This window comes from Danio aesculapii, chromosome 7, assembly GCF_903798145.1.
Source record: "Danio aesculapii chromosome 7, fDanAes4.1, whole genome shotgun sequence".
Classification (NCBI taxonomy): Eukaryota; Metazoa; Chordata; class Actinopteri; order Cypriniformes; family Danionidae; genus Danio; species Danio aesculapii.
This window is the reverse complement of record NC_079441.1, coordinates 54337090-54356975: the sequence shown is the minus strand read 5'-3', so window position 1 is coordinate 54356975 and position 19886 is coordinate 54337090. Positions and strand designations below refer to the sequence as shown.

At 38.6% G+C, this 19886-nt stretch overlaps 1 protein-coding gene across 1 annotated transcript; it reads left to right on the top strand.

Moving 5' to 3' along the window:
• The first annotated feature begins 1259 nt into the window (after positions 1 to 1259).
• Positions 1260 to 18605, top strand: LOC130231458 (cadherin-related family member 5-like). The gene is given in 13 exon segments (XM_056460791.1): positions 1260 to 1289; positions 2008 to 2097; positions 2942 to 3028; positions 4633 to 4737; positions 4829 to 5014; positions 5133 to 5223; positions 5625 to 5722; positions 11718 to 11924; positions 12365 to 12434; positions 12437 to 12477; positions 12867 to 12933; positions 17446 to 17603; positions 17772 to 18605. Coding segments are annotated over 13 exon segments (1803 nt in total). The 3' UTR covers positions 18345 to 18605.
• The last annotated feature ends 1281 nt before the right edge of the window (positions 18606 to 19886 follow it).

Sequence of the window (19886 nt, the reverse complement as noted above, 5' to 3'; positions counted from 1 at the left end):
CGCTCTAGAAAGTCATTGCGACTGGAGGTGGAAAGCGCAGCATTTTATTTAGATTTATTATTAAAGTTCAGAGATATCACTTATTTACCTCAGGAGTTTCTCTGAATGAAACGGTAAAGTAAACATTACCATGGACATCTTAATAAAGGAATAAACACGTTAAGGATGTTATTTGCTGAAATTCATATTAAATTCGTGTTTTATTATATTGTGCAATGTATATTTATAATGTTTTTAGCATAGTAATATATTTTGAAAAGGGGAAAAACAGTAAATCGTTTATGAATGCTGTAATGTTTAAATAGTTTCCATTAAAAAAAATGTGTGAAAAGTCAGTGCAATAGCATAGTGGTTAGCGCGCAGACATATGGTGCAGTAGCCCATCAGGATGTTCCGAGTTCGAATCCCGGCTCGAGGACATTTCCCTACCCCCTCACTCTCTCTCTCCAACTTCGCTTCTTGTCTCAATACTATCCTATCTATTAAAGGCCAAAAATAAATCTTTAAAAAAAAATGCGTGAAGGTCATGTGACCATCAGGAAGAACACAGCATCTCATTTCTCAAAGGACGTGTTCTCTCTGTTCTCGTGGTCTGCCGAGTTGTTCTTCCGAGGACACCTGGCAAGACCGGTCTCCACAAGAACGCAAATACGTTCTCTGCGTTCTTGGAATTGAGAAACAGCCACGATTCGCCCCTGCCTAGATTGTGTGTGCCGGAAAAGTCTGCGGGTGTGCAGCTAAATATATCTCAAAAAAGTAGCTCCTGGGACATATTTCATGATCTCCAGAAATATATAGCAGTGCGTTTTCAGAATGAGTCTGGGTTGAATTTTTTATGTGCTTTTTCCATTGTCAACAACAGAAAATAAAATGCTTGACTGGCATTTCTGAAGTGTTTCTTACTTTTTCTGAAGCAAAAGTAATTCAGTGAAAATGTGCTCATAGGGCAACTCACGTTTACTCACTTTTTCAAGTAAAGTAACTAATCACTTTTTATATATGCTATACATTGCTGAAAACAGTAATATTAATCATAAATTGAAACATATGCTCATTTTGAAAATGTAGCCCTATACACATTTCTGGAAATTGTGAATAATAAAACTAGAAGTACATATGGCTGCATTTTGTCTTTATAACGAACGGTACGGGGCACCGTTCCTTTTCACGCCAGCAACTAATCGATTACCTCTGTATGGACGGCTTTCCCGCTGTTACCAGTTTGTCCAGTGGCTAGCACACATGCCGGCGGACTTGAGATGCAGAGAGGAGTTGACCATGACGAGAGAGTTTGAGTCGTGAAGAACGTTCAAGAAAACAGATTAGCCAAAAACAGAAGCCAAAAAACAAACAAGTAAACAACATAGTGAGAATGTGGTTAAATCTGACCAAATGGTGAAAATCAGGCTGCCAAAAGGGCTTTTCATTTTCTGTATTTGCTTTTGGGTTTAGGGAAGTGGGTGGGCGGATCAATTGGCGCTTTTGAAAACACAATTGGTTGGGATTAGGGAAGGAGGAACGTTGAGTCAGTCAGTCAGTCAGTCAACAGCAGCCTCTGGGGATTCATGTGAGATGGACATACACGAATGGCATTCGGGAAAGAAATTTGAAATCTCAAAAAGCGTACACAGCGGCCTCTGGTGGATTCAAAAATGTAGCTCCTGGGGTAGCTTAGGGCTACGTTTTCAGAATGAGCCTGGGTTGATAAATTTAGGAAGTTGATGTTATTTTTTCTTTTCATTCACAATTTTATTTATTTTATTTTTATAGCAATATTATTTTCAGTTTGATCTTTAAAGAAACTGACTTCCATAACATTCAGAAAAAGATTGACAGTAATAACTAGAGAAATCCGCTGTTGTGAGAAAGCTTTAGCAATTTCCATTCATTTACAGATGCCAGTCTTATCTAAATCACTGTTATGTTGAGGATTGTTAGTAGTTATTTTAAAGCTGTAGTCAGCTATGCTTGCAGTTTTTTGTATTTATTTCTATATTTTATCTGCAGATCACCTTGACTGTGATTGTTCATGTTGCAAATATCAATGACAACCCTCCATCATTTGGTCAGCGCGAGTACACACTTGACATAAATGAGGTGAGAATATATTCATTTTCCTTAACGTTAAAAATAAAAATTAAATATAATTATGATTTTTCTCAGTTGGGAATGTTTTGGTATTTTATAGTAAGCAGCTTTGTACATTAAACAAAAGTCTAATCAATCAAAATTAACAATACGTTAAGGATGTTTATTTGCTGAAATTCATATTAAATTCGTGTTTTATTATATTGTGCAATGTATATTTATAATGTTTTTAGCATAGTATATATTTTGAAAAGGGGAAAAACAGTAAATCGTTGTATGAATGCTGTAATGTTTAAATAGTTTTCCATTAAAAAATGTGTGAAAAGTCAGTGCAATAGCATAGTGGTTAGCGCGCAGACATATGGTGCAGTAGCCCATCAGGATGTTCCGAGTTCGAATCCCGGCTCGAGGACATTTCCCTACCCCCTCACTCTCTCTCCCAACTTCGCTTCTTGTCTCAATACTATCCTATCTATTAAAGGCAGTCTAATAGAGAATATATTCATTTTCCTTAACGTTAAAAATAAAAATTAAAGATATAATTATGATTTTTCTCAGTTGGGAATGTTTTGGTATTTATAGTAAGCAGCTTTGTACATTAAACAAAAGTCTAATCAATCAAAATTAACAAATATTCTGGAGTAAATTCAGGATTAGCTAAGAAACAGAGCCATGTCTGTTTATGAATGTTTTTGTAGGACCAGAAAAGTGTTGATCCAGGTACATGTTCTTTTTGGCAAAACTGCAGCTACATACATCATAATTAAGGCAGCCAACAGTTCCAGACTTACTGTACCTTGAAAGATGCTGTCATTCCTGTTTATAAATGTTTCATTTTGTGTGTATTGCCCAGCTTACACCAGTTAATACCAGCATCGCCCTGATTGAAGCAACAGATGATGATTCTGAAGTTCTCTATTATTCTTTGGAACCTACTGTGGTAGGTAACCAGATCCTTTATAATATCATTAATATTTCAACAAAGATAAGTCTGCCATCATTGTTCCAAAGCAGCAATCATTGCAAGATAAATTTTGATTTAGTTTTAAAACAACTAAAGTACTGTACAGAAATCAACTAACTGTTAGCACACACTGAAAAAAGGATTAATTAGATTTACTAATTTACTGTAAGGTAAGTGGTTGTAAACAATGTATGGGCTTAATTTAAGCAAACAAATAACATTTTGTAATGTTCAATTTAATTTGTTTGTTTAAATTAATCTTATCAATTGTTTGCAACAATTAGCAATTTACCATTTTTTTTCAGTGAAGTAAAACGACAGAAACATTAAAATATACTAAATGTGACTAATGTGACTTTTTAAATATGATTCACTAACCCTCTTATTATTCTAAACTAATATGATTTAATTGCCCTCATCTTCATTCACTCAAAATCTTAGCTTGGCTAGAAGTTTAAGTTCATAATCACATATGGTACACACAGCCCCTATGAATTGAGTGGTTTAACCTGTTTTCTGAAAAAAAAACAAATCCTCTACAAATGCTAAACAAATGCTGTAAATAATATAAAAGTTACAATATGTAATAAAAAAAATGTCAGAAAACACTAGAACAATGTTATGTCTTTAGCTGACTTATGTAGTTTATCAGACGTGCTTTGAAGAGTGTTCATAGAGAATTCAAGCCATTTTAATTACAGTGACAAAGACCTTGTCCTAATGATGTTTAACACCTTCGATTTATGGTTTGGTTTTATATTCGAGTGGAAAAAATGGAAGTGGTGGACTGTGGCATAATAAAAGCTCCAATGCTGCTTGAGTGCTGTGTTGCATTCATACAGTATCTTTTACTCTGCTTCATACTACCATGATGATAAGTGTTGAACACGATCTCTGCAGGAGTTCCCTGGGACGTAAGATGTAAAACACCTGTCCTATCACAATAAAGGCAAAATCACCAAGAAATAGATCTAAAAATGTTAAATTGGTTCATCATATTAGGTAGCAGTGTCTCTTTAGAATGTTTAGATTAAAGCATGTGACTGTGTTACATCACTTTTTGAAGTGGTGAATGGAGTGAATTGTGTTGAACACAAAATTTTTTACTAAAATAATTTCAGTGGAAGGACAGATATTAATTTCTTCATTTTTAATTTCTTCTAGTCTTATAGATGTTTTATGGTACATTCAACTATGGTCATTCAAGATGTAATGTTAACCCGCCAATCACTTTTGTGTTTAATAGATGTCTTATATATACAGTATGTAAACACAGACATCACTGATAAAACAATGCTAAATTTCAGCTGTCAGTGAAAATCTAATAAACGTCTAATAATCTATTTTTAGACCATTGTTAGATGTCTATTAGATATAGCCTTGTTTTATTCAAGACATACATGTTTAGATCTCAGTTAGATGTATATTAGGCTTGTTTAAACACAATGCTTGTTGGGAGTGATGAACAATTCCTTTGGCTTTAATGTTCAATGGCATCGTCTTCAGAAATCAATATGTGTGAACGACATAATTCTCATATTTGCTTGATCTTCTCTTATAACATGAAGGATTTTTTACAGAACAGATACTTCAGACTTGAGACCATATATACACCAAACATCCTTGTGAACAAGGTTTTAGATTATGATGTCATCCAGCAGGTGAAGCTGATCTTGTATGTGCAGGTATGTGAATTTGTTTAATTTGAATTGTTAGAAATGTTAGACATTCTTGCTCATTGCTTTGTGTAACACAAACAAGTCTTGCCTCTAACAGGATACTCCACTACAGTCACAACCTAGCGAACGTTCCTTCACAGCTACAACAACCATCACTGTCAATATTAAAGACATTGACAACCGTCCTCCTTGGTTTCAACCATGCACAAAAGTTACTGTTGGAAATGCCAAAATCTGCCTGAGCCTGGGGTACAGGGGAAGGGTTAACCTAACAGAGAAACAGGTACAATAAATGTTTTCTTTATTACCTTTCAAATAACGGATATACATAATATATGGCATCCTGTTTTTGTTTTTTAATTGTACATCCAAACATAAGCATACATACTGTGTATTTCCAGGATGGAGCCTTGCAATTGCAGCCAGGTCCAGTGTATGCAAGAGATGGAGACAGAAGCAGAAATGAAGAGATAAGCTATAAAATTGTTCGGGGTATTAATACATTTAAGAGTTTTTAACAACTTTAGCCTAAACTGCACACAATATCATTTCTTTGGGATAATATGACTATACGATAAAAATGCATTTGTTAAGACCTTAGATAAAGAATAAAAATAAAATATTCTGGGTTTGCAAAATAAAATGAAATTACAAAAACATAATTTTGTGTGAGCCAACACTTTAACTTTAACACATTAAGTAGCTACATTAGTTAATATGAATTAACAATAAACACTTACAAAGCAGTATAAAGTTGCAATGGCTAATATATTCAATAGACTTCAACACAAACAGTACCCCACCCAGAATCCCAAATAAAAAATATTGGAACAAATGTAATGCTCACTGTTAAGTTATTGTAAAATATTACATTATTCTTTACGATCTCCTAGGAAATGAAGACAACATATTTCAGATTGATGAGAATTCTGGAAACATATCCATGCTGAAACCAGCAGACATAGCAGGTCCTATATCCCTTTTAGTTTTGGTGAGTTTGTTGTTCATATTTTGAAGACTTTGGAAATTTTAGTTTCAACTCTTAAAAAAAGTTTCACTATTGACATTGATGGTTTCATAACACACATGGAGTCTTTTCATTCCACAAAATATTCTTAGTGGTTAAATTTTTTTTCTTAAAGGCAGAGATGGGCAGTATTTATGTATTTCAGATACGTATTTCAAATACAAAATATTATTTGTAATTTGTATTTGATGGGGTACAAATATGTATTTTTAAAATACTGTAAAATACTTTGTAAGAAGTTTACATAATGACATCATCAAAATGTGGCCTCTGATTGGTGTTTTCTCAGTTATTTGCCTAGATTTCAGGTCAGAACACAAAACTGACTGATATTAAAGAAGTGGTCAATGCTTGGAGTATGGATTGAAATTAAGCACACATAAAGATAATAAGGGACAAATGGCATAGGTATATTTGGAAGCAATTTCACAGTCATTGGAAATAGTATACTGCACAATGCTCCAGTAATATGTAATGGCAGTATAGTGTACAATTTAGCATCAGCATATTTGCTTAGGAAATTAGATGGAATAAAATATCAGTCAAAAACAGGAATATGGAGCCTTTAGCACATAATCATTCTTAGTCTCAGTGCTGCAGGCGGAAATGCAAAGGAAGTTTAGAAATATAAAAAACCCTAAAGATGGTGCACTGGTGTTCACTATAGGGGTAAACTGAGACTCTTCCAGTTAAAGAAGAACTGAAAAACACTTGGTAGAAAGAGTAAACTGCACAGGCACCATAATTGTAGTTTGGATGGATTGCTGATGTAATGGCAAAGAAAATAAGACAAACAACATTAATATAAGTCCTAAACTTATAAGTACCTACAATACTTTATTGGCTGTTTTCAAAAAATCATGTTTATACATTAAGTATTGAAGATTTCAATTGCAAAAACAATTGTAATAGTATTTTATATTGCAAAAAAAAAAAAATTAAATAACCTCTTCATATATCATCCTTTTAAAATAAAAGACTGTTAATGTTAAAGATGGTGTCAATTTTACTGGCACGCAATGGATAGAAACACAATAAAGAGATATAGTGCTATTTCCATGCTTATTTTTGCCCAGTCTTGCTTAAAGGGAATAGTTGCTTAAAAATGGAAATTATGTCATCCTTTTCCTCCCCTTTACTTGTTTCAACCTTTATGAGCTTCTTCAGTTGAAACACAATGGAAGATATTTTGGAACCCTTTAACCACTTGAGGATGAATAAATGATGATGATGATTTTTTTTTTTTTGGATGAACACTTAAAAATATGCGCTTCTTTATCTTTTTATTGTTTGATTTATTGATTGATTGATTATATCAGTGGTTCTTAACCACGTTCCTGGAGCCTATCACGTTTTGCATGTCTCCTTAGTCAAGCACATCTGATTCAACTCATCAGCTCATTAGCAAAGACTCCATGGGTGCTTTTCAATATCACGTTTTCTCGTTTCCTTAATCCTCCATTCTCCATTCTACCAAAAACCTATCAGCCATCTTGCTGGACATCTCAAGACTCTAACTGCACCACGAGGTGGCAAGGATTGAGGAGATCCTTTCTGAGGAGGCGTGAGTGAGCATACACAGGTGGATCCTTTGGGGAAGTGTTTTATTGACTCGATATTCTTTCAAGAGATCACACTTAGCTGATGATTGATTATAATGCGTGTTTGGTATGCTGTCCCGGGACAGAGTCCTGAGCTCAAAGATCTTTGAGCCCGGGGCTCACTTCCATTTGGGCAGGAGGGGAGTTTGAGCTCAGAAGGTCTCAAGAACTCCCCCTTTATTTAGAGCTGATAACAGATTCTAAATTGCTATGTAGAGATATACTACTATAGTATATACTATATAATATGACTATAGTGCTAATTTGGATTGATCAATTTACTTATGACACATGTTTTTGGACTGTCAGAAGAAACCGGATAACCCGGGGAAACCCACGTGAGCATGGGAAGAACATGTAAACTCTGCACTGAAACGACAACTGGCTTGTTAAGGATTTGAACCAGTGATGTTCTTGTTGTGAGTCAACAGTGTTAACCACTGGACCACCATGCCACCCTATAAAGGGAAAGGTGGAGGAGTAGGGGTGAAAGGGGGGATTCTTCAAGGTGAAGATAACTGAGGTAAGAAACACTCCGGTTACTAAAGTAAACCCTTGTTCCCCGAGGGGGGTGGGGGGGGGGGGGGGTGGAAATGTTATGTGGAGAATCCACTATGGGGATTTCGTTCAGAAAGCCAATCATCTGAAAGAGTATATAATCGAGCCAATAAAATGCCAATGACTTGGCAGCGTCAGCTTGCGCAGCTGATGCTCGTTGCAATCAATTTGGCAATATAAGCACAGCGACAGCAAGGTGAGGCATCCTTTTGTAGCTAAAGAGACTTAAACTCACAGCTAAGGGGCAATCATTATGGCGATGGAACATAGCATTTCCGTTCCCCCCCTCTGGGAAGGAGGGTTACTTTAGTAACTGGAGCTTTCCCCTTCAGAAGGGCAATTTCAATGCTTTGTGGAGAAGCCACTATGGGGAAATGTCTGGAAAACGCCATAATGATTGAACCTTACCTTCGCCCCCGATGAGAGGTTTGCCAGGCGAAAGAAAGCGTGAGCGCACCTACATCACCTAGGGGCGCGGTCGTCCAACGTGTTCCCTGGCCCTTACTTATCCCACTTCAACAGAAGATTTACGGATTTAGATATATTTTTCGGGAGCAGCAAAGCGTCTAGATAATACTAGGAATTTAATATAACAGTACGTTGGGAAAGCGTGCAGTCCCGATAGGGAGGATGCTGCAGAGGCCACCTGCTACCTAAATTGGGAGATATGGTGCAAAGAGAGCATATGGGACTAGCCTGAGAAGGGGGAGGACGCATATGAAATTAAGATGGTTAGTGGTGAGGGAAGACACGGGTCCATCTGTGAGGGGGGACTGCACCGTGGCTGAATAAGCAAATGGGATTGTCTAGTGGGGATTGCGCATAGCAGGCACCTATAGCTAGGAATGCGGGCTGACCAGCGGGCAGACCTACAACATTACAGATCTGTTTAGATATGGCACTTCCCTTTGCCGACCACCGCAACAGACGAAGAGCTGCTTAGATGATCTAAGCTCTGAGTGCAGTCCAGATAGATTTGCAAAGTGCAAACTGGACAAAGTAATGAAAGGGCTGGGTCCTGCCTCCTCTGAAGGCAGTGCTTGCAGGCTCACTACCTGGTCTTTAAATGGTGTGGTAGGAACCTTGGGCACATATCCAGGCTGGGGTCTCAGGACATCGTGAAAGTAGGCCCCCCTGAATTCCAGGCACGAGTCACTGACCGAAAGTGCTTCCAGGTCCCCGACCCTCTTAATCGATGCCAACGCGACCAGCAGAGATGTCTTCAGGGACAGAAATCTTAAAGATACTGAGTCGAGTGGTTCGAAGGGATCTGTACTCAGGCTCGTGAGAATGAGGGTGAGATCCCAAGAGGGCATGAGAGGGGGCGGGGTGAATTAATCGCCTAGCACCTCTTGAGCAACCGGATGATAAGGTTATGCCTTCCCACGGTGCTAGCCAGCCATCATGTCATGGTGAGCGGAGATGGCAGCCACATAATCTTGAGTGTGGAGGGCGACCAGCCTTCTCTCCAGCACATTGAAAGCACATTGATCTGGCAAGTTTGGAGGTCTTCTCTGCGAATAGATATGAATAGATATCCACTTCAGGGCATAGGCGCACCTCCTCTCGGGGCTCTAGCCTGAGTGATGGTATTAACCACAGGAGGCGGTAGGTTACCTAAGTCTTCCTCGTGTCTAAATACCACACATTCGGGGGAGTGGGAAAGTGCTCTCTCTCTGAGGTTTGGTGAAGTTTTTTAAGCGCCGTTGGAAGAAGAGCCCAGCCCCCAAACGGGGAGAGAGCAAGTTCCCTCTTCTCCAGATGGCCCGCCTCAGGAGAGCTTTGCGGTTCGTTTTACTGGACTTAGTGGCGCCCTGGGGCAGGAAGCGTTGGTTTCCTGCGAGGTGCTCGATGCTGCCACTTGGCCGGAGGCGCAGGCGGGGGCGGGGCAGCTCTTGTAGACGGGCGCTCTCGCGACAAGAAGTGGATGTGGATGGTTCGGCGGGGGGAGCGGTTTTACATCCCCGCCGATAGATGACCCTTATCCGACTGCACCGCCGTTAATTACTGGGTGAATCCACCGACGGTGTCGCCGAACAGACCAGCCTGGGATGTGTGGGAGTCAAGAAAGCAAACTTTGTCAACTCCATGCATATCTTTTGCCAGGTTAGCCCAGGGTGGCCCTTCTGGACCAGTAATGTGGCCATCGTCCTTTCCAGGGCACACGCAGTGAACAAGCCTGGGTTTGAAACCACCCTCGAGCCGCTGGGCCAGCGTGTGCGCATGGACCCTAGTGTGCAGTGTGGAAGCAGCTTGGCCCACGGCTGTGTGGGAGCTCCGGGAAGGCAGAAGAACCAACATGCTTTGGACGGGAGACGAGGCTGACTCCAGCAGAAAGAGGCACCACGTGGGTCCGCAGTGGCACTCTCAATCTGGGGAATCGACTCGTACCCCCTGGTTGCTCCACCATCAAGGGTGGTGAGGCAGAGGTGCACGCAGATCGCGCAGAGAAAGGTGCCCTCCAAGACCGTGTGAGCCCACTGTGCACTTCCGGGAAAAAGGGATGGGAGGCTAGAAGGTCTTGCCTTTTTAGCCCTCCACATACCCATCTAGTCGGTCCAGCTGTGGGGCTGGGGGATAAACCATCAGCGGTGGACATCTGAGCCTCGGTGTCATCAAGTGAGAAGGCGGAGCCATCCGAGGACGGAGCGCTTCTCTCACTCAAAGCTTGGATGGAGCGCGTGGAGGAGCGAGAGGTCCGCAAGCCAGAGGGCGACAGATTTACTCCCCTGTAAACCTCAGATCTGCCCGAGTGCCCAGCCACGGAGCGGGGGACAACAGGGCTGGGTTGCTCTTTTGCAAGAGCGAGCCGCGATCTGAACTGCGCAACAGACATGCCAAAGAACGCCAGGCAAGGGGAGAAAACCCAGCTAGACCATCTGCCGCCACGTGTATCAAACTCCGGGACCGGGAGATCGCTCTCGTTCACTCAAAATCGCTGTAGATCAGCAGGAGGAAACCCCCATCAACTCTCTCAGAAGGCTGTGAAGTCTCTGAAGCGAAAAGGATGCCTCACCTTGCTCTCGCTGTGCTTATATTGCCAAATTGATTGTAACAAGCATCAGCTGCGCAAGCTGATGCTGCCAACTAATTTGCATTTCATTGGCCCGATTATATACTCTTTCAGACGATTGGCTTTCTGACTCAAATACCCATAGTGGATTCTCCACATAGCATTGAAGTTCCCCTTCCGAAGGGGATTATTTATAGTAAGTTAGGAATCATCTGATTGGTGAATCATGCATTAGTTAATGCGGGACCAGCTGTGATCAATCATAAGCACATGATCCTCCATTGTTAATAATAACAGGGAAAATAAACAAAATACAAACAAATTTAGTGTTTTGTGGAGGTTGAAACTATTAAAGTATAAATAATTATTTATAATATTCAAGAATCCTGACATGCAAGCAAAATCAGTGGTGTACAGTATTCATTAAATGCAATGCTTTGAATTCTTTAAATGATGCTAAAAGGAAGAGAAGATATATAAATTCACTGAATTTATTTCCTTTGTATTCGCATCTTTTTTCTTGCATCGTTCTCTCAAATCTAAGGCTGTGAGGAAAGGAAGCAAGGAAAAGAAACAAAGATGTATAAATACGAATTGAGAAGTACCCTAGGACCTGAAATGGATGTGAGACAAATAAGACATGCAAAATTTGCAGTGCTGGGGTGGTTCCAGGAACATGGTTGAGAACCATTGAATTATGCACATTTTTTTCAATGTCTACTCTAGTCTTTACCAAAATCACTGCTTTATTTGATAATGGCAACGCTCCTTTATTTGTCCACCACAGGCTTCCCAGTTATTAAACAGAGATCAGTTTGCCACCACTTCAGTCACCATTGATGTAATGAAAAAGAGCAGGAATCCTCCTAGGTTTGAGAAGGAAAGATACGAAGGGTATGTTTACAGTAACTCAGGCCCTGAAAACATGGTGTTAAGGGACAGGACGTCCAACAAACCCTTCAGAGTCAGAGCAAGAGATGAAGATTTCGCAAGTGTAAGTTTGAAACCACATTTAAAGTGATTATTCTTAGAATTTACTAATCCTCGACTTGTTGCAAAGCTTTTTGAGTTTCTTTTCATATTTTGAAGACTATTTAAAGATATTTTGAAGCATTTTGGAAAACACAATACATTTTATTCTTACGACAGATGTCATGTGCTGCTGGCTTTTAGAACTACCTTTCTTGGGTGAATCATTTTAATATGATCAGTGTTATTAGAGATTTGATTTTAAAGCATTATGTATGCAAATACTGCATGTTTCAATTGATTGTAAAGCAACATGACGTCTTGTTGGTTTTGGGAAAAAAAGTTTGATACTTACGGTACATTTGCTAGTATGTTCTTCCAGGACCATCAAATATTATAAATGGACATTAACAATACAGTAATGGTTCATATTATTCTTATAAAATTCCTGCCTTTATTTTTCAGGGAATCAATCCTGACATTAGATATGAAGTGCAGTATAGCAGCTACGTTAATATTACTACAGATGGCTTTATACTTTGAAAAAAGCAGTTCGGACTGATGCCTTCGCTTTGCAGGCAAGTGATTATATTTTATTGAATCTATTTCAAGAATATTTTAAAACACTGAAGTTTTTTGCATGTTCAACCTTTACAAGAGTCCTAATATATGATTATACATGTTAAACATTATTGCATTTTAACAAAACTGTTTTAATATATTTTAATGTATTCCTGTGATCACAAAAATGAATAATATAATTTTAAACATGGTTTAATCAAATTATTAGTGTTTACTTTATTTTTAATTGAAGAATTGCAGCCTTGGTGGATAAGAAAGTTCTTTTAAATTTAAATTTTAATGAATCTTAATTAGTCCAAATCTTTGACAGCAAGTAGGTCAAAAGACTTGTCGCTTGTTGCTTAATACTGTCTTGGTTAAGGCTAATTCTTTCTTTAATCTCCAGCTTCGGGCAGTAGATGTTTCTACTGGTGAGTCAGGGACAGCTGCTCTCTCTGTGGCTGTATTACCACGTAAGTTTTCTTACAAAAATGTACCACCTTGTGAAAGGGGCTATATGTAAGGATTTGATATACTATTATCCTCTTTTTGTTGTCAGTGTATGAACAGCTTGTAAGGGAACTTCGCTTTCCTAAATTGTATGAAAGTGTGTTGACTGATTTTTATGTGGCAAAAGGATGAAAATGAAAAAAAAAAAAACATTGGCGCGTATGTGAGATCCAGGGAGCCACATTTAAGTTATGTTATATTCTGTGGAACATCAATAATTGCATGATCAATATGCTTTTTTTTCTTTAAAAAAAAACTATTTTAAACAGTCATGTCAATGTCAGTCTTACATGGCAAAATCTACAGTCAGATATACACATAATTGACAATAAATAATAGAAAAATCTACTTTACATACAGTATGATGCCAGTGAATTGTATAGTGTATTGTGATCAGATCATTTCTTATGCAAATGTATTTATTTTTTTGTTTAGTGGTGATATAAGTATTGTGAAGAAATTGGGTGACCTATATTTATATATTCATCTAAGCGTCACTCTGGATATTCATTATTAGTATATCACATGCAAAAACATGAGCAGCAAGTAGCTGACTGCAACACACATAATGACCACTGGTGACACTAATAACAAGATATTTTACATATAGCCCCTTAAAGCATTATTTCACCCAAAAATTAACATTTCTGTAATTAATTGCTCACTTTCATGTCGTTTCAACTCTCCGAGACCTTTATTCATCTTCGTAACACAATGAAGTTATTTTAGATGAAATCCAAGTGCTCTCTCATCCTATATAACAGCAATGGTCTTGAAAATGTTCAAAGTCCAGAAAAGGTAACCAAAGACATTGTCAAAACATCACTGAATCAACACACGTGATTCAGTGATTCAACTGTAGTCATATAAAGCTCCAAGAACACTTTTTTAAAATGTTTTTTATGTTTTAAGAACTATTTTATGTTTTACGCATCACATTTCCTTTGATCAATACAATGCTTGCATGTTGAGCTTTTATGGGCTCTAATGGCAATATGTCGTACTACCCATAGTAAACATGCAGCCTTGTCACAGAAAAGAAGACATAGGCGAACAAAGTCATTTTTAAGTGCACAAATGTGTTCTTGGAGCTTTGTATGATTACAGTTGAACCAATCAGCTCACATGGAATGTTTTGACCATTCTTTGGCTCGTTTTCTGGACTCTGAGCGTCTCAGAACCATAGCTGTTATGAAGGATGAGGGAGCTCTCTGATTTGATTTAAAACACTGTTTCTCAACCACGTTCCTGCAGGACCACCAGCACTGCATGTTGTACACTACATGTCTAATTTTTCTGTCATCCCATTTCAGGGCTGTGTCTGAAATTGCATACTTCCTTACTTTATAGTACATTAAAAACAGTATAGGTGCATCCTATATCCCATACTTGTACACCATTCTATGCCATTTTGTAGTATAAATAGTGTAAGTAGAGCGTTCACACTAAAAACTCTAAAAATAAGGAGTGCACTTTAATTACCTGGATGATGCACTTATTCAACCGGTAAAAAGAAGTGTGGAAGGATGGCCGCTTCACACACTCAACGGCCGCTGTTTGGCTTACATAGCAGAAGAAGTGGAGCTTTCGAGTGCTCTTGTTCATGTTCCCGTCTTTCGGATGAGATGATAAACCGAGGTCTTGATTCTCTGTGGTCATTAAAAATCCCAGAATGTCCTTTGAAAAAGAGTAGGGGTTTAACCCTGGCAACCTGGCCAAATTTGCCCACTGGCCTCTGTCCATCATCTCCTAACTATCCCCATATCATAATTGGCTTCATCACTCTGTCTCCTCTCCACCAATCAGCTGGTGTGTGGTGTGCAGTCTGGTGCAATATGGCTGCCGTCGCATCATCCAGGTGGATGCTACACACTGGTGGAGGATGAGGAGATCCCCCCATAGTGTAAAGTGCTTTAAGTGTCTAGAAAAGCGCTATATAAATGTAAGGAATTATTATTATTATTATGTTAGATTACATTATTTTATTTTGGATTGTCAAAGCAAAATTCTCCTACGAGAGTGATTATAGCGCCTCCCGATGATGAATGCGGTTATACTCATTGCAGGTATTATTTGGTAGTTTGGTCATTTATTTCACTAATTTGGCAACCGTCAAACATCATCAGAGAAACGGTTTAAATTTCTGCTTAGTAAAAAAACATTAGTGTTCCATTTGAGATGACACTACATACAAATACTATGCTGTTTGACTGTGTAAGTGCATAAGTGCATAGTGTATAGTGTGCTATTTGGGACACAGCTTATGTGAGCCGAGTAGTGTGTCCAAATTCATAGCATTCGAAAAACAGTATGCAAGAAATACTCGAATGACCTACTACATCCGGCAAGATGCGGAAGTTATCATTCGATGAAAGCTACGATATCCCATAATGCCACACGAGAAAACTCATGAATGGAAGTGAAACGACACAACTGATGTGAGTAGGTCACATGATTATGGAAAATGGTGGATGTAGTACATCCGAGTTCCATTCATACTATTTAGCTATAGCACATATTTTCTAACGGTCATGTAGTGCTTTCAAATTCAAATGTAGTACATACTCGAGTTTCAGACGCAGCCCAGTGCTGAGTGAAAATTCACATATTATCCATCCTAAATAGTATTTGAAAATAGTAGTATGCCCCCAAACCATGGTATGTTGAAAAGAGTATGCAGAGGTTTCCAGATGTGTAGAAGTGTCCATACTCTAACCGCTGATATTGCCCACAATACATTGCACGTTGGACATGAATTTGATTAGAACTGCAAACGTGGGTGAAAAGTGTAAATAAACTACAAATATGGCAAATGGGGGAGACAACTGTCAAGTAGAGACTTCGGTAAACTTGTTTGAATGACTGTTAATTAATATCTTGCCAACTGGAACATGTTTCAATTGCATCTGTGTTATATTTCATCTGCAACAACAATACTGAACTTAAATAAAGATATGTTTGAACATTAACTTCTGAATGTATACTTACCCAAAGACCTGAGGAGATTTCTCTGCATGAAAGACTCACGAATGGCAGATTAACACACAGCTGAATTTGTAATAAGATAGGAAATTAAATATGACAGAAATGTGGATGATGTGTGGATAATTGACAGGGGACATAACTAAGCATCATAACGATCTGTTAACGAGGAAGTAGTTTGTCCCAAAGCTTGAATACTCTTCTGTTACACACTCAAATGTACTTTTCCTTCACAAAAAATAACATACTTTTTTAGGGCGTAATATAAGTATGTAAATTGGGATGCAGCACAGGTCTTTGGTCTCCTCTAATTAGCTGATGAATTTAATCAGATGTGCTTGTTAAGGAGACATATGCTGCGTCCCAATTTGCATATTTATGCTATGCCCTAAAAGTATGTACTTTTTTGTGTAGGAAAAGTATATACTTTTGAGTGTGTAACAGAAGAGTATGCAAGCTTTGGGACATACTACTTCCTTGTTAACAGATCGTTATGTTGCTTAGTTTTGTCCCCTGTTAATCATCCACACATTCTCCACATTTCTGTCATATTTAATTACAGTACCTACCTTATTGGAGAAGCAGCAGTAGAGTAATATCCTATTCACAATTCTTTCATGCAGAGAAATCTCCTCAGGTCATTGGATAATTATGCATTCAGACATTAATGTCCAAACACGTCTTTATATATGTAACCCCACGGTTCAACACCTCCTAACCCGCTTCAGGCTGGGATCAAACTTGCAACTTTCCACATGGGAGTTGGTTGTTCTACCAAGGAGGCTAAAAACCATGGCCTCTAGCGTCCGTTGCTAGAGCACCTTTAGTGGTCAAAGGAGTAAGGTTTACCTGCACAGCACTTCACTAACTGGCCTGCTACATTTAAGTTCAGTATTGTTGTTGCAGATAAAAATAACACAGAAAACGCAATTTAAACATGTTCCAATTGGCTAGATATTAATTAACAGTCATATAAGCATCTTTACCGAATCCTCTCTACTTGACGGTTGGTCTCGCATGTCCATCATGTTTGTAGTTTATTTACACTTTTCACTCACGTTTGTAGTTCTAATCAAATTCACGTCCAGCATGCAATGTATTGTGTGCAATATTAGCAGTTAGAGTATGGACGCTTTTACACTTCGAGTTTTTACCGGAAATAGTAAACCATTCGGGAGCCTTTGGCATACTCTTTTCAACATTATGATTGGAACCTACTAATTCTATTTTCAAATACTCTTTAGGAAGGATAGTATGCAAACTGGAACGGAGCAATAGAAAATGTGCAGAGCTGGTGGTCCTCCATAAATGTGGTTGAGAACCAATGATCAAAATATCTTAATTTCTTTTCGGAAGTTAACGAAGGTCTTGAAACAAGATGAGGATGAGTAATTTACAACAGAATTAACATTTTTAGTCGAACTAACCCTTCAGGAGTTCTATCTTTCCAGCATTCAGTCTGCTTAATATCCCTCTACATTTCTGCCATCCAGCAGTGGGCATCCAGTCACAAGACGAGAGCTACCGTGCAGGAGACATGGCTTTGCTGGGCTTTGTAATGGCAGCTGTACTAGTGCTCTGCCTCATTGTGATCGGCTATCTGATATCCCGTGTCAAGAAGGGGAATCCTGACGCATTCAATTTGTCTGAGGTCAGCATCTTCCCATCAAAGCTCAGTGAGTCCAGCTCTGAGTGTCCCCTTTGTAAAAGAACTGACAGTTAAAAAAAAAAACATTCCCTAAGAACTCCATAACCATGTACTTCAGCAGGTAATGTGCAGCTCATGAAATTGTGAGATTAACCCTCTGCCCTCATTCAGTGTTTAGGGCCATGCTTGAAGTTTACTCAGCCCCCTAACAGGCCAAGAGATAGCATGCAGTTCACCAATGATGGTTTCTTGAATGAAGGGGACATGGGGAGATCCAGATCCAGGCGTGCTGACCTGAGGGAACGGAGGCTGGATGCGGTTCAAGGGGCGAGGGTTCGAGTGATTCCTCGTGAGAGACAGAGGCACTGCAGCTCCTGCGGATTCCAGGTGCACGCCAACCATTCACACCACAGTCCTGGCGTCCAGGTCAAAGAAAAGCCCAGTAAACATAGGGTCAAATCCATTCTGGCCAAGGAGAGGAGGAAAGATGACAAAAAGACAGTTTGGTTCAAAGAGAGCGAGGACTCGTCCGATATCGAGGTGGAGATCATTCCGGACACGATAGGGCTTAAGACTGAAGACAACGAGGAAAGAGTCGAAGGGGATTTTGCTTCCCATCCACCAGAAGACGGTGAAATGGTACTAGGGGAGTTGACCATGTTGAATATACAGGACTCGAGAAGCAGGGAAACAGCCATTACTGATAGCAGAGATGGACTGAACACAGACAGAAGAGACCAGTAAAGTTGCCTTCACACATCAGAGACTGAATTTCCAGCTTAGCTGAAATAATACATGTTTATTCAAATAAAACGTGGTAATTAATGACACCGATATTTATATTTGTCAATGCAGTTTTCCCCGTTGTGTGATATGCAAATCTAATGCTAAACTAATGACATGTGTTTATAATTTAACTGCTCAGAATTTTTGCTTGTTTCATGTTAATATATTGTTGAATACAGTATTTTGTATAATTATGTAAATTATTTGATTATGTGGAAGATATACAGAATAAATTGAATCTGAATCTATTGGGAATGTATCTGCATTTGATGTAGTGTGAATGAATGAAAAACTTAGTTAAGAAATAAATATAAGCTCCTTCACTGATGCATCAGACAGCATTTTATATGAGAAACCTTCAAACCTTGACAAACCAAAGGCTTTTTAAAATGTATTTTTATTTTTTGTTAAGTGTATACAAAAGTTGCCTCATGGGCATCTTTTGTGCAGTATATAACTGCATTTCTTAGTGTTTAGAACAACCTTCAAAGATAAATGTGTGGCACCAACTAATACCTACCACTTGAGGGCCCCGTTAGCATGACTCCTGACTGCATTACACCAACACTTCTCTGAGCAAAATAAAAAAGAGTAGTTATCAGGCTGGGCCTAGAGTGTGATGCTTTTCATTATTTGTTCTGGTTGGCTTTGAAAAAACAAACAAACAAACAAAGATTATATGTCAGATAAATAAATCTCTATAAAAATGCATGTCCATGCACCAAAGTGCTTTTTATGCATATAGTACATTTATATTCATTCATGTAGCAGATGCTTTTATCCAAAGCAACTCTCAAATAAGGAACGCAACAAAGTCTTTCACCCTAAGAGTGCAGAAGAGGACAGCTTAGGAGAGAAATGTAATTGTTTGTTTTTAAACATTTCATTATTCACTTGTCTGGAAAGGGTTGTAAACCAATATTAATGAATGTAAAAAGTTGAGAAAACTATCCGGTACCTCTTCACCCCTGACTGCAGGATTGCTTCATTTTAAGGTTGCTTGTAAAAAGGTTTAAGAATCTTGTTAAAATGCAAGAACATGATTTTTAGGGGGGTTAAGGCGAAGAGCCAACATGGAAATTTGTCAGATTCATTACTACTGGAACTAACTGTGTTTAGAGTAGTGGTTTAAAGCCAATCGCCACTGAATGATTAGAATTCATTTTAAATTAAAACACAGTGGAACAAGGATATGTCTGGGACAGCAGAAATAAAAGTTCAATGTATTATTATTTAAATTATACAATTATTTCTGCAGCTTATGCATTGTAAGCATGTGAACATACGTTTTTTAATTAATTTTTCTTCGGTTTAGTCTCTATTTCAGAGGAAAAATTTTCGCCACAGTGGAATGAACCATCAACTATTCCAGTATATGTTTTATGCAGCGGATGCCCTTCCAGCAGCAACCAAATACTGGGAAACACTCATACACACTCATTCACACACACATTCATACACTATGGACAATTTAGCTTACCCAATTCACTTACAGCGCAT